The 25,133-nt window shown below is 35.7% G+C and overlaps 1 protein-coding gene across 1 annotated transcript in view; it reads left to right on the top strand.

The window, feature by feature from the left end:
- Positions 1 to 25,133, top strand: part of PRDM5 (PR/SET domain 5) — an 89,411-nt gene that overhangs the window by 28,226 nt on the left and 36,052 nt on the right. The window contains exons 5-12 of the mRNA XM_074823581.1: positions 152 to 326; positions 1,541 to 1,633; positions 1,909 to 2,030; positions 4,369 to 4,448; positions 10,900 to 10,984; positions 12,273 to 12,430; positions 17,592 to 17,685; positions 23,369 to 23,529. Coding sequence (XP_074679682.1) covers positions 152 to 326; positions 1,541 to 1,633; positions 1,909 to 2,030; positions 4,369 to 4,448; positions 10,900 to 10,984; positions 12,273 to 12,430; positions 17,592 to 17,685; positions 23,369 to 23,529 — 968 coding nt within the window. The remainder of the gene's footprint in view (positions 1 to 151; positions 327 to 1,540; positions 1,634 to 1,908; positions 2,031 to 4,368; positions 4,449 to 10,899; positions 10,985 to 12,272; positions 12,431 to 17,591; positions 17,686 to 23,368; positions 23,530 to 25,133) is intronic.

Raw genomic sequence — 25,133 nt, 5'->3', positions numbered from 1 at the left:
GGCTGTCTATAATCCATTCAGAGACAATGTCTTATGTGAATTTTATGATGCCATTTTGCATAATCTGTTTCTGGCAGAGAGTCTCTCTTAATATAACCCAAATATTCCCTGAAAACTATTCCTTTACTGTTTTTTGCCTCCAATCATGCAGATCCCCTCACCTGTAAAGAGGACCATGCATGCCCAAACTGTGAATCCAGTTTTGCTAGCCAGGAGATTCTAGCTGAACATCTTCAGACTTTGCACCAAAAACCCAGTGAGGAAAAGGAATTTAAGTGCCGAAACTGTGGAAAGAAATTCCCTGTTAAACAAGCTCTACAAAGACAGTGAGTAGAAAGTGTTTTTTCAGGAGTCATTTAAATCAATTTCATTCAATCATTTATTTCTCTTGATTTAATCACAATTTAAGCTGTAATTTTTATGCTTATGTATTTGTACCCTTACCGTTTACGTTAATCTTATAATATGTTAATTTCTTGTATTTGTTGGAGACTTCAATTTGAATTGCAAAAATGTTGCTAATTTTTTACATTTTAAAATCATACACTGTAGACCAGATCAGAGCTGCTCTTTGGTAAAAAGATGTTGGTTTCCATCAATGGACTATTTAGTAGTTTAGGGTATCTAATTTTTAAGTTGTGGATGTTGTTACAGAACTAAAATAAGATTTAAAAGAAAGTAAATGGTGACCTAAAAGGACAAAAAGAAGGAAAAACAATGCTTCATGTTTGCTTAATTAAATATTTGGGTGATGGAAAAAACCCCACAAATAGAAACATGAAAGATGTGAGACTTAAGAGCACATCTTTACTGTCCTTGATAGTGTAAATAGCAGTTTTGTCATGGAAGTCATATACCTTAAAATTATACTTTTGTGCAAAAACATAACTGTTTTTGTCTTTTGTTGTTCATATATTTTTTGCATGCAATTAAATAGATACATTATTTTTATCATACATTTTTATTATACATTTAATTACAGATAGTACATTGGATGCTTAAATGATTAGAGATGGTACATTTAATCTAACTCTCTCGTATTGGAAAGAAACAGACTCATTTCACAGAATGCACTTAAGGCTGCTCTTGTAATAAATCGATCTTTCATTGAATAATGTGAACATTCCTAGAACTGGCAGCTCTATATGAGCTCTGTGTTCTTTTATGGAAGGAAATAAAATTACATTGCAGAGAAATATTTGGTGGAGGCAATTCAATATTTTATCTTGAATTTAGACGTTTCTTCTAGTTTATGGTGGAAGTTGGATTTGTGTTGTATAGCTAGTTAAGTAAATTTTTACGTCATGCAAAGTAAGGTTAATCTGTGTGAGGATACAGCAGTGTGATCTTGACTCTTGCTGTTTATGTATTTGATTTGTCCCACTAAATTCCAGGAGACTTCACACATGAAATAGATTACTCACCTGCTTAAAGATCTGTAGAGCTGTATATATGTTTTTATCTACTGCAAGCCTGTGTAAATTGTGGAATGTTCCCCTCATTATTTTTTTTTTTTAATTATTTTTTTATTTTTCTTTAGTGTACTTCAGTGCACAGAGAATATCAGCCCAGGAGACTCTTCAAGAAGTTTTCAGTGCTCTGTTTGCAATACTTCCTTCAGCTCAGAATCGAGGTTTTGTGTCTGAGTTACTGGACTGCTGTCATATCATTGCTGGCCTCCCTTTGCATGTTAGCTTTCAAGCTTGTTAGTTTCTGTGAATCCTAACAGTGAAAGAAGTCAAATGCTTTCATTCCTATTTGCTGTAAGTAATGCATGAGGTGGCCTTGGAACTCTGCAGTGCAGCATGCGTTAAGCTCAGAGTACTTGCTGTGGTCTGGTTTATGTAGATACTGCTTTATGTGTTGCTTTTTTTTTTTGGTTCTTTTTTTACTGGTTATCCCATATAGTTATGAACAGCACAAGGAGGCATGCAGAGGGGATGCCAGATTCATATGCAAGGCAGATAGCTGCGGGAAGAGGTTCAAGAGTAAGGATGCCCTGAAAAAACATAAAGAAAATGTTCACAGTGGTAAGAGTTTAATGTTTCTTCGGAAAAAAACCCTCTTAACATGTTCCTAGCCTTAAATTTGCAAATCAGAGTAAACATTGTCTTTGGTTTCTTTTTTAATGGATTCATTTGTATCAAAAAGAAAATTAAGAAGTAACTAATTGCAAGAGTAACTATTCCTCCTCCCCTAGGGAGAAATTACTGTATACCAGATGAAACGTTAGTCTACTGCAGAAAATGTAATAGGAATCTGGGGAACTTTAAACTAGGCAAATATTAGATAGGGCAAAACATTTCAGCAGTGAGGAATCAACCACTGGCACAAACTGCTACAGGAAGTGGTGAGTTCTTGATCTTCTGGTATTTTCAGGACACAATGGGATGTCTTTCTGGAAGACATGCTTCACAAACGATTAGGCTTGATGAGGGTATTGCATAAAATTCTATAGCCTCTGTTGTGCAGGAAGCCAGACCAGACAATCCACTAGGCCAGTTAGGCCCTAGTGTTTTTATATCTGTGCACTGTGAATCAATAGTTTTCAATCAAACTTCACTCGGTTTTCATGAAAGGGCAAAATGCTGCTCTCAGGTCCACAATGCAGATCTCAGTTCTGGCATTCTGCTCTCTCTGCATGTTCCCTCTCAACGTCAATGGAAGAGCAGTATGTGTAGGGACAGCAGAATACCAGAGTGCAAAGAAAACAGTCTTTAGTTGATGATGACAGCACTGAGATGCTTTGTAAGATTTTCATTACATGAAATCTCTCTTCTGCCAAACTCTTACAGCGTACAGAAACCCTTCCATAACCATTCTTACAAAATATTATCTCATTTTTTTTTTTTGGTATCAGTAAGATTTTTTTTTTCATCCATGAGCATTGTTGTGTTTAGGCTTAGTTTTGGTCAGTTTTGTAGTGGTATACAAATTCCACAATTCTCTTGAATGGTCACTCCAGACATGACTGAGAGCAGATGCCTGGAGGATATTTTTGCTCTGCCTGCACAATAAGCAGAGCTTTTGTTTTACCACTTGGGAGTCATAGAAATCACAACCGGTGTTAGTGCAGGAAGGAAAATAACCTACTGTAGAGGGACACTTCTAGAATTTCTTCCTGCTTTATGTTACCTGGAGGCAAGGGAAAGTAGAAGGAATTTACGTGTGTTGCTTGTTATGCAAAGCTGCGAACAGATAGGCACTATCACCTTTCTCTCCTCTGAAAAGGTCTCATTAATGTCTGTGTAAATTGAAGTACTAAGTGTATACCTGTATTTATGTGTATATCTATATATAGAATATTTATCATAAGTTTTATAACAGTGAATGCATATGTGAGATGAAGTACTTCTTTATACTACAAATTTAAGTATTGAACCAGTTGATTGACAGGGACATTTTAGTAAGAAGAGTCAACATAATATGAATTCTTTAGAACAGCAAGAGCAGGAAAGATATAAGATGCTGAGAGTCTGCAAAATTATGCTGGAAGCCATCTAATGAGTTCGTTTATGACCTATACTTCCTCTGTGTTTGACTAAGCAGTACTCCCCTCCTCTTTCATTCTGTGTCCGTTCTTTTTAGTGTTCAATGTAATATGAACATTTTTTACATAAGCTGGGAAATACCTTGCATGGGCATGTAATTACAAACAAAGAGTTAGGTTTGTGGTGGCCTTGTCTTGTAATAAAATAGCTTTGTGGGTTACTAAAATGAATTTCAAAAGATAAATAATAGATAAGCCCAATTAAATGCTCTGTCACTTTTTAAAGCAACTGTGAAAAGGGAAGGAAAATACATCTGGTAACTGACCTGTAGTTTGTTTTGAAATTTAGATTTTAGATAAGGTTTGAACTCATCATCTGCTGCTAATACAATTTCTCTGTCTTGTTCAGTTAAAGACTGTTAATGGTATATTATTTTATATGGTAGAACACTTAATGCTTTCTCAATAAAGAAAAATGGGAAATGGTGATTTTGACTTCAGTTTGGGATCTTTTTTGTCATTGCTGCACTAACTCCTGTATTGACTTCTGGAAGAAATCAACTGTTCAGATGTAAAGTGAGTTGTTCTTAGTTGTGAATTGCGCTCTTCATATTGGATTGGTGATGTGTGATAACATCTATTTGAAAGATTTTTTTCTTTATTGTTCTAGTTTTCTTGATTTACATTCCATCAGTAACTGGTTTGTTGGACACCCACAGAGAACTCCTGATATAGAACACTTTGAAGATGGGATACAAATGTAAAAATCTTGTGTCAGTCAAATGACCTGTGAAAAGTCACAGACTCAGTGGAAATATTTAGGTTCTTTCTTAGCACTTCCTTTTTAAAATGTTGGTGGTATTTTGTTTCTGTTTCAGGAAATTCTAGGAAGAAGCTGATGTGTTCAGTGTGCAACAAGAAATGTTCCTCAGCAACAAATCTCCAAGAGCATCGAAAGGTCAGTAAGATGAAGGCTAACCCACAGCAGGCTTTGACTTCACTAAGACGTGAGACTGTGGCGCTTAGGTCACTTGAAAGCTGCTGGTATGCAAACCTTTGGGTAATCTCTTTCATGGTTACAAAACCAATGTATTTTATTGTGAGTATTTATTTCTGTAACCACAATTAGTTAAACCAAAAATCTTCCTAAAGTTTTAATGCATCTTTTACCAAATACAAAAATGTTTCTGCTTGTATCATTTATGCATTCCACCATTAAGTCAAAGTTGCTTGCCATTCTTCAGCATTCTTAAACACTAAGCTGAATGTAGAAGTATGTTACATAATGATAGGATCCATGCAGACCATAAAATAGGTTCATGAGCCTTCAGTTTTTGTACAAAATGCAGTCAATCATTATTACTTTGTGACATACCAGTAAGCATGTTATTTGTAGTTTAGTTATGCAGTAGTAAAAAAATTTCTTCAAAATCATATTTTTAATGTTGTCTTTTGTTTATGCACATAATCTTTTATAACCAGAACAGGAAGGGTTAACAGTTTGAAAAGCATCTATTGGAAATAAGAGGGCTCATGTAGAAATACAGATGGACTATGAATATGAGATTCTGAATCCATTATACCCAAAGGAAGTCCCTGCAAGATTAATTTGATAAATCACTAAAACCCAGGAGATTCTGTTTTTACAAAAAGCGACATTGTACTGTTTATCAGATTAACTGTAAGTCTCTAATAATGCCATGGTTATAACCTGAATCCATTGAGGATATAGATTATATCAATTAAAATATGTTGTTACAAAGGAAATGGTGGGGCCCCTCCTTCTTAATTTGTTTTTCTCCTTGCTTGTATTAATATCCCCTGCATTTCTTGTCTAATAGGGCTATACTTTCTCTAATAGGGCTATACTCAGACCAAATCATGGTATGCCTTGCCACATGTAATGACAGTTTTTACACATCAGTTCACCTTATGTTGGCCCTGAAAATGCAAAGTATCACGGTTAGTGTGTCCATTTTATTAAAATGTTTTTGTTTCAGTAGTTGTAATTCTGTGCAGACACTATGACACACACTAACAAGCTTTTCAAGTAGCATTGATGTTAGATTGGTTGAACACTTACTTATTTGAAGAATCTTCATGAAGATTTTGTGCATAAAACTTTATTTCCTCTTCTTGATTGGCGCCTCTTTTAAGCCGTCCGGAAGATAGATATTCTGGAACAGATCTATATCAGATAGTGAATGAGACTGAATGTAGGCCTCGTGCCTTCTGTTTGCTTGAATTACTTTGTTTTTGTAAGATGTAGGGCGGGATCCAAAAATTGCCAGAAATATGTAGACAGGCAGTAAAGCCAGTAAGAAAATAATAGGTGAAACAGGGAAGAAAAGAGACTTTTTTTTTCCCCATCCATTTCCTGCCAATGTAAAGGAATAAAAGTAGAGAATAGAAAGATAAAGTATAGGAGGTAACAGAAAACAAGCCCAAACAGGAAGAGAGAAATCTGACACACACAGAGAAAGAAGGTTAAGAGGGTCGCTATACGGAAGATTGAGATCTGTTTACTCTCTGAAGACATGGTCATTCAGATCAGTATCTTTCATGTCATCTTTGATTTAAACCCATTTTTAGCTTTGTGCGTCTTGTGGATAGCTTGTGCCAGAAATGTCTAAACATAAGCCCCTTCTTAGCCATGCACAATTAACTTTGTTGTCATCATCTTCTGTCCCTTAGTCTTACCTTCTTGTTTTCCAGACTGTTGCTTGTATAATGCTAATTTTTGGTGGCATGGCTTTTTTTTTTTTTTTTTTTTTTTTTAGTTTATCTCAATAAGTTCAAGGAAAAGTAGGGCTAGAAGAGACCTCAGGAGGTTTTCTAGCCCCTTCTATTTTGCAGAGGCAAGTAAGCATGTACCTAAATCATCCTGGATATGTGCTGTCTCATCTCCTGAGAAGTTCCACTAAAGAAAATTCTATCACCTTGATAGATGTCTCTGTATTCTGACTTTCAGCTTTAGTACCATCAACTTTTCTGAATGTGTTCATTAGTCCAGTGTTTGTCTTTTCTGATGTCCCACCTAAATCTTCTTCATCTTCTTCTTTACTGCAAATTAATTGCTCTTTGTCTTATCTAAGAGAGTGCCAGGAAAAATTCATGACTCTTGTCTTTGTAACAATTAGTATATTGCAAAGTTGTTATGAACTCTATTTGCAATTCCTAGGCTGTACAAACAACTCAGCTTTTCTTCATGCACATGTTTTTCCGAACTACTTTTTCTTTTAGTAAGCTTTTTCTTCCTGTGGATTTTCTCCTTTATACCTATATGCTTCTTGAAGTCATATGCCCAAACAAGAAGCAGTGATGCTTAGTTGAGCCCTTGGTCATGCCAAGTATAGTGGAATGACTGTCCTGAGTTTATTAATACACAGAATATGTCTATTAATGCATCTCAGAATGACAGTGTTTTCTAACAACAGCATCAATCTTGTTATTCGTATTTTGTTTGGAATTCATTAATGTTTTCTTTAGTGGTGCTGTGTAAACTGTTGGTCGTGTAACATTTATGCATTTGATTTCTTCTTCCTTAAATATTGAGTGTTTTGGAGTTTCATTCAGAGTGTGGAAATAATTTTGGATTCTGATCTTGTCTTCCTTAGTGATTACAGTCCTACCCAGAATAGTCTCATCTACATTTTTTATTTTATATTTGATTTTCAAAACTACTTACCATACAGCCCTCCTCCTGCACGATGCCTGCAAAACTTTAACAACAGTTATGATGTTGATGCACTGATACTATTGCTTTTTGTGGTGATCAGTATCTTTTTGTTTTCCATTCTGTCTATATTCACCTGTTCTCTTTTGTCTTATCCTCCAATTATAAAGTGACATCCTTCTATCTGATATTTGTAGTAGTCCATGATTTGGGCTGCTAAGCTATATGGAGGTATTAAAAAATAAAAATAAAATTCCCAGCAAATGCAACTCAGGAAGTGCTGTACAGGAGCTTACAGAAGACTGGGTAATAGAATGAAAAGGTTTGTTGTAAAATCTCCTTTCTGCAGGTTTGTGATGTCTACTGCCAAAGCGAATGAAATACCATCTGAATTATATTCTGATACTAAGTTCTGAAGTTTAAGTAAAATGCAAAATTCAGTCATTCAAAGATTATAATGAGCAAGCAAACGAAGGGAGTGTTGTCTTCATTGATGCAGATTCTTGCTAAAGGGTTCCTTTTGTACCTTTGAATGTGTCTGATGTTTTGGATATGAATTGCTCACAGGAACTTAAAAGTGGGCATATACACGTGAATAGCACAGGCTGCCAGGCCTCTCCACTGTGCCTCTACTGTTCTGTAAGTGGAAAGGGAAGAAAAATTCAAACAAATCCCAGCATTGCTGGTTTCTTTTCCCAGGATGATGCAGTTAGAATTAATAGCGTTACACTTGCAGTACTTGTAGGCAGACTGGCAGGGGTGATGTCTCTGGCTGTACAGCTGTGGGGTGAGTTTCTGACTTGTTGTAGGCAGGTGTTTTCAGTGGTAAAGTAGCAAGTTCTCCTGTTAAGAAAAAGATTAAGGACACCTTTGAGTGTAAAGGGAGTAAAGCTTTTTTGACTTTGGAAAAGGTCATAAAACAAATGCAGGATTGTGCTTTACTGGTAAGACTAGTTTGCGCTGTTGCCCTTCTGGACTTCTTAGCACAATTCTTATATGAATCTGTAAGATTCCATTAAGAGGCATACTGTAGCACAGTCTGCTAGAGAGAAAATGACAGAACCAAGAAGGATCCTACTTATCGTTTGTTCTAAGAGATTGAGAGTGTTTTAGTGTTTATGAAAAAGCCTTGATTCTTCTTAACTTTCTTTTTTGTAGAGCTAGACTTCCTGCAAAATTATGGTGAAGAGAGTCACTCTTAAACATCATCTGTGATTTCTCCCCCACCTTTTTTCACCTACCAGTTCCAAGTGTCTCTGTGTTGTTTTTTTTTCTGCCCTTTTTGTTCAACACTGGGCAGTGTTTTGTTCTACTGTGCAATCTTTATTTTTCACAATCACTGTGAAGGCCATAGAAGGGTAGAGGAAACCAAATTTTGGACACCACTTTAAAATTGTTAATAACATGTAATCATTTCAATTGGATGCAATATTGTCATATCCTTGCTCTCTCAAAGCACTGCCTTCCAACAGAGTCTCATCCAGTTCTTGGAGCGGTAGATTGAAATTCAAATTAGTTTTTGGAAAAGCTGGTCATGGATTACTTGTATCTTCAAAGTTTCAGCTCAGTTTCACCCCCGAAACTCTTTTGAATGATTTTTTTGTTTTTCAGTAGACGTCATGAAAATTTTAAGATCATCAGTCCTGTAAGTGAAAAAGTATATTTATCTGAGCATATATTAGTCTTGTTCAGATGCTTGCTGTTTTGTATGGCACTTAGCAAGTTGTTATCTGAAGGTGTAGCTCTTCAAATGCATATGAAACAATTCGAAGTATGTTCTGACTTTAATGTAACAGAGGTTTATGTTGATAGCTGTTACAGCCCCCTAAGGAGACTAATTTTGTTATATGAATAAATCATTGCATGAGCACTTGTCTGAGGTATTGCAGCCTGTATACTCATAAAGCATGTTACTTGACAAGTTTTCTTAAAGTGAAAATCCCTTTGAATATAATTATTCATAAAAATATTTGCTATATTTTATTACTGTTGTTTCACCATATAATTGTGCACTTTTTTATAGAACTGATTAGAGTGCCAGCTATAGAATATATGCTTGATAGCTACAGCTATTTAATGCACATGAACACAAGTCTGATTCTTTTCTAAAGAATTGATTTAAAGAGTATCAGCTATAGAATATATATTTGATAGCCGTAGCTTTTTAATGCACATGCACAGAAGCATCTATTTTGATGCAAATGTGTTCAATGAGACTGTTTATTAAACAGTGCTCATATGTTGAAATCACATTTGTATAGTGTTAAAGCGCAGTCTGGGTTCTGATGTATTAAATATTATGTTTAAGAATACCTTACAAGTTAGTTAAATAATTGTGTCGGAGGAGATTCTAATAGCAGTTGGTTGTAGAATTATGGAAACATCAGTCAACAATCTAAGTAAAAGTTTAGATCTTTTGGGAAAGGGTAGAGTAGTAGATTCTGTGTGCATATAAGAGAAATTAAACTGAAATGCAGCTGGGTAAACAGAGTATTTAGAATGTATGATCTTCATTTGAGCTTATCACCTGACTCTGAACTTTTCAGTAAGCATCACTGTCCAAAGTGTTCAAGTTTGCAGAGATTGTAGGAAATGGCGTAGCTGCTTTTTAGTTTTTTAAAACATTTCATTTGCTCTAAAGTTAGTTTGTGAGTAGCAGCATAAAAACAGGGTGAGGCAAAATACTTACAGAACATCTCTTTTTTTTTTTGTTGTTGTTTAAGTGGAAGTCTTAGTTGAACTTCTATATTGTGCTGTCTGCAAATGTTTTTTATATTGTGTTGAACCTTTGATATTTGTTATTTTTAGCTGCTAGATTCTCCTGCAGAAAACCTTTAAAGTTCTCCAGAAAAGCTTTATCAAATGTTATCTCTTGCCTGGAAGTTTTGTTGTCTAAGGCTGCAGTTCCAAAAAGCTGAAATGTATGCTCAGTTGCAGTTCAACTAGGTTGAGGGGAGACTGCTGATGGCAAATATAATACAGAGTGGAAGGTGAATGGTAATCTTGACAGGTGGAGAACTATGTATGTGTTGTAATTTTGGAGAACAATAAATAACACAGGATTTTTTTTTTTAATTGACTATCAGAAATTGTAGCTCTTAACTGCCTCTTCTATTTTTCCAGCATTTAGTCTTTGATGACATTATGTGCTGTGATGTTGAAAATCCTGCTAATGCTTACTGCTTTTACAGTTTAAGAGACACTGCTGCCCCTCTGCTGTCTGGTCTTTAAAAGCCTTTAAGAGAAACAATCCTGAAAGACTTTGATAGTACTTGTTTTTTAAAATTCTTACAGCAGTTATGAAGTAGTTACTCTGTTATTTTTAATAATATTTATTATTATTTATTAATATTTTAAAATAATTGTGTTATTTTTACTTCTGTCTTATTGACTAGAAGGAAATGTTCTGAAAAGGTATTCTGCATCTTTTTTTTCAATGCTTTCATAACAATGATATTTTAAATAGGTCTGATACTGGAAATTTGCATAACCTGTGTTTCTTAATATAGTTTTAGTGATAATTTTTTTGTTTGCAATTATGAATATTTATTTTGTGTGAGGTATTGTTGTTCACGAAGGGAGTAGCAAGGGGGAAATCACAAAATATTCATGGGTATTACTATAGCTACTGGCTACGAAATAGTTACGGTGTGTTAGAGAATTTCTGTATATGTAAGATGTGTGATCTTGTTTGAGACACATGTTTAATTATCATTAAACACTCATTTTGCAGGTCCATGAGATCTTTGAGTGTCAGGAATGTGACAAGAAATTTATTTCGGCTAACCAACTAAAACGCCATATGATAACTCATTCAGGTAATGTACAAAAATAACACAAACCTGTGTATATGTATTTAAGGTATATTGAGTTTTACCTCAGTTAGTTTCTTACAGAAGTCTCAATGAATTCTGTGTTGTCCTGAGCTGTTCAAGCAAATCTCAGGTTCCAAGGAAACCATCCGATCTATCCTTTCTAAGCCTTTCAAAAATCCAAGTGTAATGCTGTAGCTGTCTTCTTGCTGCTGCTTTGTCAAGCTATTTTTTCATACTAGCTGGGGTAGATGATGTCAGTTAGCTGGGATGGGGCAAAAGATTGCTACTTGGCTTGTAGAGGAGGTGAAGAACTGGCACTTGAAATTTCATGTTGAAGAGAAGAGGATGGGAGCTGAGGTATGCTGACATTCAGAGATCTGTGATAAAAAGGGAAACCTTCATTTATATATATATATATATGTATATTAGTGGACTCATGCACATAGTTTCCAGTCAGAGGAGAGCAGCTCATACTCCACACTGTTTCATAGACCACACACAAATGTCTCATTGTGCCTGTCGTCTGCCAGAACAGGTCGCTGTGAGCAGGGTGTGGCCTGTCCATAGGTTTGGCAGTATGACACAAATTGGCTGTGCCAGAATTTCTGATCACTGCAAACTAGCATTTCTATGTCTTTCACCAGTGATTAGAAACATCAACCAACACGATGGAAACACAAACATTGTTCTGTCAAATACATTAGCATTTAAAAAATGCAGGTTTTTACAGCTGCACAGGCTTGTAATTGAACTATTTTCTTGGTATCAGTCCACACCAAAAGCTCATTTCTTGTAACATAATCTTTATCTTAGAGGCTCCTAGCTTTCTTTTTACACTTTTGGATGAGCATTAATGTAGTTAAGTTGCAGTCACCAGTTGAAGCATAAAGGCTTTTTGCATAGAAACTTTTGGTTTTGGAAGCTAATATGTATATTGTTAATTAAGTTTTAAAACATTTAAACTGTCATGCCCTCTTTCACATTTGTAATCTGGAAACAGAGTTTTCCTCTTTGAAGTCATTCTCTTTTGATTTAAGCTAATTAATCAGAATTTAGTTTTAGCAATGATTATTGCAAAGAATGTGCCAATTTCTTGAGATACACCATGGCTCATCTTTTGTGAAGTGACTTAACTGTCTAACATAAAGGGCATTAGATGTCTTTCTAATTGGTTTAATCTTAATTGGGTTGACTTAATTGCAAAAATCTCTGAGGAGATGACTGTCTCTGCCTTTCATCTTCTCCCCCTGTATAAACAGGAGATTAAATGTCCCCCACTCATTTTCTGCAGAAAAACGCCCCTACACCTGCGAGGTTTGCAATAAGTCCTTCAAACGACTTGATCAAGTGACTGCACACAAAATAATACACAGTGAAGATAAACCTTATAAATGCAAGCTTTGTGGAAAGGGATTTGCCCACAGAAATGTTTACAAGAATCACAAGAAGGTAAAGCACTCTGCTGTTGTTGTTTACAGGTCTGCCAGCCTCAGATTTGCAGATTTTTTTTTTCTTTTAAGTGGTTCATCATTAAGCTCTGGCATGCTTATAAACATGGGATTAAAGTATTGGAGAATGTATTTTTTAGTGTTCTTTGTTATATTCAAAATCTCAAAATACTAAATGAAATCTAGTTAAAAAATAAAAGTGAAATAAGCAGAAGGAAATCACAGTTGCTTGGTTAAAAGCATCAAATAAGTCCCCATTTTGACTTTTCTGATTTTTTTTTTTTTTTAAATATTAGGTTATCAAGTTAAAAATGCAACTGATCTAAAATGTCTTCAATTTTTTTTGTTTTTAAGAAATACCATATTTGAATAAAACTAAGTATAGTCCTGTTGCAGTCATTGATGGACTTAGTAGCAGATGCTTTCAAACTGTACTGGATTTGCACTGGGTAGCACTCACACATTAAAACAACATTAGAAGAAACATTACCTGAAAAATAGGCTTATGAAGGGATGCTCCACTTCTGTTGATTTAAGCTCAAATCTGTTTGGCCTAATTTCTGTAATGCCTGTCATTATTTTTAACCTGGGGTTACATTTTTAGTGGCAAGGCTACATCCATGACTGCTGTTTCAGAATTACAAGAGTCTAGAAAAGAAAGAAAAAACTCCACCCTGTCTGGTTTTGTGCCCAGTATTTGGAACTCTTTGCTCTTTTTTCTTTTTTCTTTTCTTTTTTTTTTTTTTTTTAAATTTAAATTTTTAAAATACTACTCCTTTCTTTCCCCCTTTTGATGAAACTGATATACCCATACTTAGAAGTCTTTCGCAGTTTGGCTCATGTTATATGCCATCTGGGAATTTGGCACAGGATCTTTGCACCATCTCTTGCACTTTCAGCCATAAATCATGTAAGAGTAATAATAATGCCTTTCGCAGGATGAAATGGTGATGACTTTCTAAAACAGAAAACATTCAGAAGCCTGCTGAAGGACAAGATTAGCTCCCATATATGCTGTGATTGTATCTTATGTTTTAGACTGTATTAAGAAAATGGGGCAGAATCTCACAAATTAGATATATTCTAAGGAAAATGTATAAAATGCTATCTGGAAAGATACTTCTATATCTTAAGTGAATACTTTTTACATGTTTCTTAATTTGCAGTTGATGACTGGTAGGGAGTTTGGGCTGAAAACAGCCTTCAGAATTAAGTATAAATGAGTAAACACTTTGACCCAATTGTGTGTTTAAAGCAGCAGCACCACTAGCATAAGCAAGGATTAGAGGCTCCACTTAATGGGAAAAATATTAAAATTTAGACAGATTTAGTGAGTTCCTAATTTTGACAGAATTCCTTAAAGCATGTTGGAATACTTATTTCCTGAACCTGTTTGCACATAGTATTGGCTGTAAATCAACCCTGTCCTATAATGAAAGAAATTTATTCCTGTGTTTACATAAAGTTTACCCAAACAGCTGTGAATATTCACCCATCCCCATATAGGTCTCTAATTTCACTTGCTAAATGAAGAGATGAACATGAGAGACAAGAGACTGACATATGTGTCCTGAATTGCTTTTTTAGACATGCCTCTCTTCATTGAGTAAACAAGGAGAGGGTAGTAGATAATGGAGGGGAGTACGGGTGTGTATACACAAAACCAGTTGTAAGGAGTAAGTCAAGCATGGTAGTTTGGAACGCCAAAGTAGTTGTGCCATGATTTTGGGAGGGCAGTTCAAACCATGACACAGGGAAAGGGGATGATAGTTCTTTTGCTTGTTCACAGGAATGTCAATCCACTGACTGTGGAAATGTAAACCTTTATTGTGTATCAGACTTCTGTGTATTTCTTCAGCTCAGGTTTTTAATGATTCTTTAGGTGTGTATTCCTTTAAGACGTCCTCCTAGGTTTCGTTTTCTTTTGGAGGAAGAAAATTTGGACTCTGAATAATTTCACAGTGATTTTGAGTTCCAGGTTACTGTGTTAGTAGCGGGGAGCTTAGAAACCTGCAGTAGGAATGATGGGTATGGTAGTTAAAAACACTTAAATCAACAACATTTAACATAAAACACGCTTTAAAGTTTGATAGCAACACGCTTGAAAAAAACTGTTTGGGTTTTACAGCAGAGCTACATAGTTTTTGTTTATAATGAGAAACAGAATACATAAACATTTTGTACCTTTGAATTCTTGTTTTGTGTTTTAGATGGAAACTTGTTGCTGTTGTTCCTGTTATTCCTTTATGGGGGTTTTTTAATCTGATTTTGTGTTGGAAGTATCAGAATAAAAATGGCTCCCGCAATATATGCTTTTAATCATCTTTCAAATGTGAGTGAATGTTGGGTCATTTCAAAGGTGCGGAAGGAGATCAGTTCCTCACATTTCACGGGATTTTGTTGGGGGATAGACAGTGGAGTTGCTGAGAGTGTATCTGCTCTGTTCTGTGGAGCATTGTACTGTGAACCCTAGCAGCGCTCATTACACCCTTACAGCTACAGATCTGAGAGGCAGGAACTGTTAGTATTCCTGTGGTACCCCTCTGATGTGCTGCTTCTGCATACAAGTACTACTACACTGCTCTGTGTAGGTGCATGTGCAAGCTTGCTTTGTCACTTGCTTGGAGATGTCAGCGCTGCAAAGTGTTATGTGATGTGGAACTAGCTCAGATGTCTTTTGAAAAAGCTCAGACTCTGTGACTAAGTGATCATATGAAGAATATGGTTCCATTTTTGTGACAAGGGGAGAGAGTAGTATCTGAAATTCAGTCAGAGTTACTGTTGGATTGTGCTACAGACAAAAGTTGTCACCGTTCATCCAGGTTAGGTTGGATGAAGGTGCATGTTCTGTGCCATATAATGCAGATTACTTCCATACAGGAGAAAGCAAAGTTTTTGTTCCATCTGCTCCTTTGTTGCTATGCATAAATGATGAGTTCAGAGAATAAAATATGAGGATATGACAGTGAGCAGAAATAGGTCAGCAGACGTAGGATTTTAAAGGGTTTATGGTTAATCCACGGTTATTTGGTCCTGGGGAGCATAATGAATGGAAACAACTGTATTCCCTCAGTTTCTCTATAGGGAATAAGTAGCCTTGGGCTGGTTTAAGCCTCCACAAATGCTACGGTAGGAAAGGCTGACATGAAATATTCCACAAGAGCCCATCCTCAGTTGCTTTGATTGTATGGCTGTCTGCTGCTCTGACTGAATGGAAACCATCTCTGATCTGGAACCTATCAGTAGGACAAAAAAAAGGACAGTAGTAGAACTAATACGCTTGTCTGAGGGGGTATCTCTCCTCATTAAGATTTGCATGGCTTTTTGTAATAGACCTAGCTTGTTTCTTGACCATTCACAAAAGGGGCAGATGATCTGTGTACCCTTGCATGTGGGTAGGCCGAGTTAGGTGTTTTTCTTTGTAGTGAAGATGTGCAGATGAATACTTGTATCAAAAGACTAGGAGAACTGTCAAGGAGATGCTAAGAAGTAATTCTGTACAAATCACTGTGCTCTTCAGTACTATCACTCAAGTGGTGAGTGTTCTAAACCAGGGCATTTTTAAAATAAAGAACATGAATTTTGCGCTCGTGAAAGGTGCCAGATTGACAGCTCTAGAGACTGAACCCTTCTATTTATCCACAGAACAGGTACAGCACAGACAGCAGCACTGCGAGCTTCCCCACAGTGTCTCATCAATATGTCTCAACCCTGTTCTGGAGGAACCACCTGTTGAGGTGAGAAGGTAGTTCAGTCTCTTCATGTCCTGTCAATCCTTGGCCTGACTGCTGAGTCTGCCAATCAGGGTGTCAACTAATGCAAACTGTGATGTAAACCTGTAGAAGCTGGACTGAAACATTCAGCAGATTTTATGTAACGGATGATAATACTCCACACATCTCCAGTTGCTGGTTTGCTCTAAATGACATAGGCTAAGATCAAGAATTTGTCTTTGAATCCAAGGCCTCTGCATACTGCTGCAAGTACTCTAATGTTTTGGTACTGTTGTGTATGTAAGAGGACATTTGTGTTAAAATCCATCTAGGTTCAAGGCCTTCAGTCTACATCTAAATAATTATGCTGACTCCCCACAGTCTTTTTTTTCTGTAGTTTAGGAGATAGCTATAAATGTCACATGGTATTATGAATAGCAGAAATGGATTAAATAAATATGTACTATGCTCATATTTACCCTTAGTATATAAAATTAACTCATTTACCTAATTTTGTGCGTATTAGAAAAAACTTACTGTCCTTTCCCTCTTGGCCCTGCAACTTCTACTTAATGTCCTTGTGAGCTAATACAATGTTTAGACACTGATGCTTTAAAAACTTGCTTTCCTTTGCAAAAATAGTGGGAAATTGGGTAGACAGTAAATTGTACGGATTAATTTACTCTCTACAGTGGGACAGCACTTAATAATACTAGGAAACAGGGAAAGTGCTTTGCAATTTACAAAAGTAGAACGAAGCTGAATGTTTCCCAGGCTGAAGAAAAGACATTTGCTTCAGCAACTCTGCAGTTTGAGAGATTCATCTAAGCTTAGCCGTTTATTTTATTTATGGCTTAGAGGCTGTTTCTCAGTTATGATGAATTTTTCTACAGTAAACAAAAATCTCGGTACTAATGCTTCTATGAATTTTTTTTTTTAAATTCAATAAGCTGAAACAAGGATATGTAAGACTAGTCTCATGATGTGAAAAATTTTCTTTGCCAAATTTTTGATACTATCTTGAGATAATCAGACCAGTTTTACCTTCAAACTTAACTGAGATAAAGGGTTTTGTGTACATGTGTTAATTTTAAGTCATTTATTCATATTAGTAAGTGCTTAAGGCCAGTGTTAGTACTAATGAAGCAATGCAACTGAGCTTATCCTTTTTTTTTTCCTGGTTATTCAATATTTTTGTTTCTGTTTACATGCACACTCCATGTAACACTTCTGAGAGCTGAGAAGGTACATTTATTTGGTAGTGCTATGCTGACTTTCAGAATTCTGGATAATGGCGGAATGATTGTTTTAATTCTTCATCTCCTGATGTTTCAAATTGCTATGATATCCCCTCCTGAATCCAGTCTAGAAAATTAGCTATAATTACTGTAATGACAGCTAATTGATTTCCCTGAACCTTTCCTCTGACATGTTGTCTTTCATCTGCAGACGCACTCTGAAGAGAGACCATTCCAGTGTGAGGAATGCAAAGCTTTGTTCCGAACCCCATTCTCTCTACAAAGACATCTGTTAATCCATAACAGTAAGTGCTAAGTCAGAGAGGAAAAAGAACTTCCTCAGTTCTCACATTTGACTGAGAAAAACAGACATATGGCACCTTGCTCCAATATGCAACTTGCTGTATTAAATTAGTATTAAGATTCAACTCTAATCCCAGGGAGTTAGAAGATTCAGAGCCAAATTCAAACCTTGTCTTTAAATGCACTTAAATGCAAATCCAAATATGCTGTAAAAAATCTAACAATGATTTGAGGCCTGATGACAAGAGATTTATTTCTGCATTAAGTGTGATAGTGTCACCTTCATTTTAAGAAAGGAAAAATGGAAGCAGAGATGACTTGGTAGCTTACTCAGCTTTCGTAGGTAATCCATTTTAGAGCTTGAAACTGAGATTCTCTCTCCTGTGCCAGCCCAGGCTAATGTTTCCTGTCTCTGGCACAGAATTAGCAGCCCAGAGAAATCCTGTGGCCTTTTCCCCCCATGAGTAACTTGTTCTTGGCATTCTGTACTGGTTTTTAACTGACTGTGTAAAGATCTATTTTTGGTGGAATTTTCTCTGTCTTTAATATTTACAAAGCCCTAGACTACCGTTCAACCCTGTGAATGTCAGCAATTTAGATTTTAGAAAATATTCATGATCTAAAATCCTTGTAGCTTAGAAGACAGTATTTTGATTTGGGGAATATTTAAGTCAGTATAATTAAGAAAACCACAAACCTTTTATTCCTGTTTTATTCCTGTATAACAGTGTTTCTGTTAGATGAATTATTAGACTGATGTGTTTAGTTTGTTCTTTTACAGTTGTCTTTCAAAATTTCTGCAATTTCATAAAGCACTGAGTTTTGTAAAATATTTTTCTAATGTTAAAAATGATGGGGGGAAAAAGTTAAAAACCTAATGTAATGTGTGTACTAATGAGCCAAGCATTTGCAGAATATCCAAAAGCAGTAATTCACAGTAGGCAGATTTGTAGGCCTTGCTAAAGGTCTCTCTAAAAACATATACTTTGACTTTTCTTAGGAGGATGGGAGCTCAGGAAACTTGAGATGTTCGAGTTAGGATTGTGATTTGTGGAAGGTTTAGCTGTTCCTGATCCACCAATATTTAAGCAGATCTTAAGTGTACCAAACTGTGAACTGCAGTGGCAAAGACATTGTTTAGTCAGTCTTCCTTGGTGCGAAAGGAGACATGTCTTACTGAAGGACAGAGTAGGTGTTTGAGGGTGGTAACTTCTGCTGTCTTAGCTAAAACTGTCTCCAAAACGAGTCAAAGCCTTAAATTGATAATATTTTGGTGTTTTTATTAATCACAGGGAATATTTTTAAACATTTTTTTTTCTTTCTTTGGAAAAAAACCCCCAACAACTGACCAACTTAACAAGGAGGCCTTTTAATACAGCAGAATATAAGCAAAGCTTTTACAGTCATACTGCATTTCTCTTGTCTGTAGAGTCCTATAAAAGAAGTGTTGACAGTCCAATAGCAAAGTGAAAGTTGTTACTAGGATGAACTGAAGAATAAACAGTTTTCAGTTCAAGGCTGTGTTTAAAACAAGGGACTCTGCTGTTGTCTGAGAAGAGTTTGTGTTCCCCATGAAGAAATGTAGAACTCTTCCCCTCATGACCTAACTCTGAGACCGACAAGTTGTGCTGCCATGATAATGAGTTTCTCATATTTGAAATAACTCAGAATTACAGGCATTGTCCTGCTATAGCTGGATGATAGTCCCTCTCATAGCACTGAGAAAAAACCTGTTCTATAAAGAAAGGAGATAAATAAACCAGAATCTCTAGATGTATTTGTCTGGCTTTACTGTTTTGTCCTGTAGGAAAGAAAAAATAGCTTGTGAAGCTTGAAACTTCTAGGAAAAATTGAAGTTCAGCCTACATCATATATTTCTTTTAAATTCAATATCCCTTTGTTGTTTTAGAATCAGGCACTGTGCAGAATGATGTAGAATGACTTAAATTTTATTTTACAAACTTAATTTACTGGAAAAAATTCCATAAACTCACTTTTCAGGTGTTCCTGCCTTGAAATTAGAAAAGGCATTATGGATATAACTTTCAAAATTCAAGGTGAAATATGTCTAACAAATAAACAAAAAAAATCCTAACTTTTTTTTTTCTTCTGGGTTATAGCTGTGTAAATGTAACTTGTTTTCTGAGAGTCAGACAAACTTTTCTTAGGTATGCTGCTGATAATACTTTTAGTAACTGTTCTCATTATGTCATTGGCAATGCTGGAGCTAATCTTTTATTCTCAGCTCTAGTGTTTAGAAAGCTAGCGTATGCTAGCTAATACTAGCTCATGAGGCTGTAAGAGAGCTGGCTAACAAGAGTGAGTAGCCCTGAGCATTTTCACTGGAATCATTCAGTTGTCTGGGATCGCATGTATGAACAGGGTTGCGTTTGTTGAGGACATCATCCTTTTAATGTATTTTCTTTCCAGAGTAAAAATCTACATGTTTGTTAATAGGAGAAATACTAATAAGCTCCTTCTACATGGATCAGCAGAAGCAGGCACTGAAGATTGCTCATTTCAAGTAAAGCACAAGTAGCCCTGATTTTCATTGTCTTGTTTTGTCATAAGGAGAGTGCATCAGTGGAGTAGATAAAGCCAGCACCAGAAGGACACTTACATTATGCTGTGTATTTCTGAGGGAAAGTACTCTAGGATATATTACGTCAGTGCTCTATTTCCATCTTTGGAGGCATTTATGGATATTGATATTGTAGTTTCACGTCAAGTACACTGAAAATGTTTTCCCCCTTCAGTGGTTTCAAGAGCTGAAGTCAATCATATACTTTCTTGTTTATGGCCATTCTCTAGAGTGCCTAGGCCTGAAGAGAATCTATGTATATCTTTTGCTATTTTATTTTGTAACAAACTTCTTGATCTAGCACAGTGCAAACCTGCTGACTGAAAATATAAAATGAAAATTCTTTCTTTATTTCTTATACATTAATATTAGAAATTTATTTGGTAACTTTAATATTACTCTTATCTGCCAAAGGCAGTGCAAAGAGTTTGCGTTTTGGCAGTGATAGTTCTTAAGCAACAGATGTGTTTTTACATTTACCATATGAAATCTGTTTGTTCTTTATCACAACAATGAGGTATCATGAAATAGGTTGCACAGCTCTGTTTTTTCCTGCAATATTCTACAAGACTATTTCCAGAGCTGCTCAGGGAGTTTTAGTACTCGTATCTTGGTGCAAGTGATCTAGACTTTTACTTATGCTGAGGAACCTTCTGAGACGCCTTCTATAGTTGTGTATTAATGGTATTTTTTTCATTAAGTTTTTGTGTGTCTTTGTCTATTGCTTAAAAAAAAAGGACAAGACATAAAGACTGTTCAGTGAGCCAACTGTGAGTAGAGACAGTGTTCTGATGGCTTTTCTGTAACGAGATAGAGGGTTTCTGCTAAATAAGGAAACTGAGGAGAAACACTGATTATTTACCTTCATCCAGGATAACATTTGAAAAAATGCCCAATTCTAGGCTTCCCATTACTTTGCATGTTGAAAAGTTTTGCTAAACTGAAGCCAGAACTTGACTAAATACATACTTGGCATTGCAAGTATATATAGTGGAAGAATATTATAGTGTGTACACACAGAGGAGATACGGTTGAACAATATGTTCAGAAATTCCCTGACTTTGGAAATTTTTTTATTTGAAAACTGGTTGATCTCTTACTACCTTATTATTTTTTGTTGTTGTTTGAAAGCCATTTATCTCCAAATAGATGTGCAGTACTGAAAATGATAGGGATGATTGCAAACAAAACTTTAAGATAAAAAGGACAAATCCTCCTGAAACTCAACAAATGTTGAATCATGTCTTAAACCATAAGGATATCATGTAAATTTATGGAAATCATACAAATATTTCTTTCTTCAGAAGACATGGCAATTTGTTCTTTGCTTCATTTTTTTTTTCAATTTATTTTTAGACTCGAAGCTAAGTTATTAAGAGATGGGAAGAAACAAATGACCACAGAAAAAAAATCCATGAAGCCTAGAACTTCTTATAACAAGTAATTTTAAAAAGAAATTACTTGAATGTTTTTTGCTTTGTTGAAGCAGGAGAAAATTTCACGTTACTTTAGTAAAAATAGTAATGACTTCACTTTGTTAGCAGGGTAGTCTCATGTTCCCAAGATGAGGGCTGAAGAAATTCACTGAACAGTTAGAAGCATTATCAGTGTTAAACCTCCACATAACAGCACATTAAATTGCACCCCTGTTGACCTTGAAAAATTTTCTGAATAGCTACACTGAAAGTATTTTAGGATAATACAACTTACATTCTAATACCTTTTAGGATATTCTTTGTGTATCATCCAAGACAACAACACTTTTGTATCCAAACCAACAGAAAACGAGAGGATTTGGGGGGTGGGGGGGAGGGATGTGAGTGAAGGTTATGGGTGATTTATGAGGGACAGAAACAGGCTATCTAGGCTTTGAAATGTCTGTGGGTACTTGAGGCACCACTGTATTGATAAGTTTCACTTACATGCATTACATGTATAATACGTAATAAAGAAAAAAAGTTTTTTGTCACTTCAACATGTAGCATTGTATGGGCTTTAATATGCAGCGCGCTGATATCGATTTCCATTCATATTGGCCTTTGCATTGGGACGAAGGCTGGGATGATTTCATCCTTTAGTGAGCTATAACAAGGAAATAAGTGTACCTGTACATATGGATCATTGCTGCTGGTAGAAGTAGTTTGTGCTCATACAACTCTGTATCTTACTCATGTGAAACAGGAGGCTGCAGATCAGACCTCCATCTGAAAAATAAGAGGATAGTCCTTAGATAATGGTGATCTTTGTGATGCAACTGCTTAGAAAGTTTTTTGGAATATGGACACCTGATTTCCAGTTTAGACTGTGAATCTCTGAATGAATGCCATGTTTCAGATGTTTATTGTCCTTTTAATGAAGAAGTTAAAAAATAGAAGAAAATATTATCTTCTGCATTCACAGTAGTGATAAAGAGAAGGTTCATTGTAATGATTTCTCTGAAGAATCACGTCTTTTTTTTTTTTTTTTCTCTCAAAAGATGTATGCAGATTTTCAGAATACAATGTCTCTTCCCCTCTCTTAGGTAATTCATTGATTTTTAAAACTATTAGCAATATTAACCTGGCTTCTGCCATAACCTTCAACGGCATCACCACAGTTTGAATAGTAATACTGTTATAACACTTAAAAGTTATTTCATCCTTGTCATATGAGTTTGCCTCTATTGAGGTGAATGAGATAGGTTACTCAAAGCAAGTATTTCTTGTTTTGAGAATTCTTTTAAACTCAGGATAACGTCTCTTACCATTTAAGTTTCAAAAGATGAAGCCTATTACATCTTTTTTGCTTGTTACCATAAAGAGAGTCTGTTAGTGCAGGTCCTGGTAAAACCTGTGCTCCGTTTCCCTGGAAGTCATTTCCACTGGTTGCCGTTTCACCTTTGGCTATAGAGTTTAATCTCACATTTCTGGCTATGTTGTTGTCATGACTACTTTCTTAATTTCCCAGTGACATTTTTACCTGATGTGATGTTCTTTTTCTTCCTGTTCTCAGGACCCAGCTTTTCATTTGTCTTTGCTGCTTTTATTAATTTTTCTGAAACAGTAAGCATTAGTGTATTTCCACAAAAATCTGGTATCTTTAAACCTTGTTTTTCTCTTTATAAGGTGAGAGGACCTTCAAGTGTGATCACTGTGATGCTACTTTCAAAAGAAAGGACACATTAAATGTTCATATTCAAGTTGTACATGATGGACATAAGAAATACAAGTGTGATCTCTGTGACAAAGCTTTTGTGACACCCTCAGTCCTGAAAAGTCATAAAAAAGTGAGTAGAACCAGTTCTATCGTATTTATTCCTACTGTGTCCTTAAGGTTGTGACTAAACATAAAATCCCCAGATGCTTCTGTATTTCTGGCTTTTCAGTAGAAAACTGTGATGGTGCTTAACATCCTAAAATGCTTATTGCAATAGTGGTGTGCAGAATCTGCAGCAGGTGCATTTATATAGATCCAGCATCAGGCAGGATGGGACTTGCTGCATTGTTCTTGCCATACTCTATTCCACTGATCTCTGCAACGGAATTGGGGTAAACTTTAGAAGAAAGCTTGCCCACTAGTTTGGCCTGAGGTAAGATTTATGTTACATGGAAGAAATGTGAAGAAAATAACTATATCAAGAACAAATCAGCTGAGGAAGGTCAGCTGAGGTGTTGTCACCAAATGCAGATTGTGAGAGTTTGTTGAAAAACAGCATGCGTATATTGTTTGCCAGATAGTGTGCACTTTATATATGCATGTAAAATTGTAATAGCAAAATTGGTTACTTGGTACAATATTTTCAGCACATGTTTATGGTGAATACTGTGCATTACAACACAAGTCTTTATTTAAAATTGAGGAAAAAATGTAAGGGAGTCTTTCAATGTCTTGCCAACCCTACCATGTCTAACATATGTGGAAACTAGTACATGTCTTTGGAGACTAAACCAAGTTATTAGGAGATAGCAGACTCTTGAATTCTCTAATGTACTGGACAGCACTGCCTCCTTAATGTGTGCTTGATTTTTAACATGTTTACAGATTGCAAAAAGTAATGGAACCAACTAGGAACAAAGTCTTTGTGGTTTCTTTTGTGGTCTTTTAAAGGTCTTGATCTTCCATTAAATGTATGTTAATGCATTTTCTGTCTGTCTGCCTTCAGTCTGTTTCAAATGCTGCTTGTCTGATATTTAATATGCATTAAGTTACTTAGTAATTATAGTTGCTGGAAAGTAAAGTTTCCTGTGATTGAGTGACATAGCTGTGTAACCAAGACATATTTCTCACAGATACACTTAGTGGAAGATTTTCACCTGTACTTTAGAAGAACTAGAATGACATGGGGTTGCCTTGTTTGTAGACTTCAGTACCTGTACTGTAAGATGATTGAGATTCAAACAATCTGGTTCGTCAGTTGTTCAGTGTGTGAAATCCGTTGAGTTTTGCTGTAATAGAGAGAGACCTTTGTATTATAGGACATTCTTCCTCTTTTCTCTTGTATTACTTCTAGAATAAGGAGTATTAAAGCACATTTGTTTTTCAAGCCTGAATATGTTGGTCTAAGGAACTCAAAAATAAAGGGTATACAAAATAAGCTTGCAATTTGTTTCTGATTATGTCTCGGGGAGCAAGACTTTAGGAAGGCATAGTATCTTTCATTAGACAAACTGATTTGTTTGAAAAAAGCAGACTGCTTTTCAGACGCACAATCCTTTTCATCCTTATCTACTTGTTTTAATCACTTGAGTAACAGACCTAGCCTATAATACTGATACACTGATTTAAGATTAACTTTTTGTGAAGGATCTTGCCAAAATGGATTATAAGATCCAAAAATATTACCTGGAATCACTGAAGAGCTATGCATAAATTTTTAAACTTTTCCTTAGA

The sequence above is a fragment of the Strix aluco genome, chromosome 4 (genome assembly GCF_031877795.1).
Source record: "Strix aluco isolate bStrAlu1 chromosome 4, bStrAlu1.hap1, whole genome shotgun sequence".
NCBI classification, from domain to species: domain Eukaryota; kingdom Metazoa; phylum Chordata; class Aves; order Strigiformes; family Strigidae; genus Strix; species Strix aluco.
Note: the sequence above shows the minus strand (reverse complement) of the source record. Positions and strands in the feature narration are given on the sequence as shown.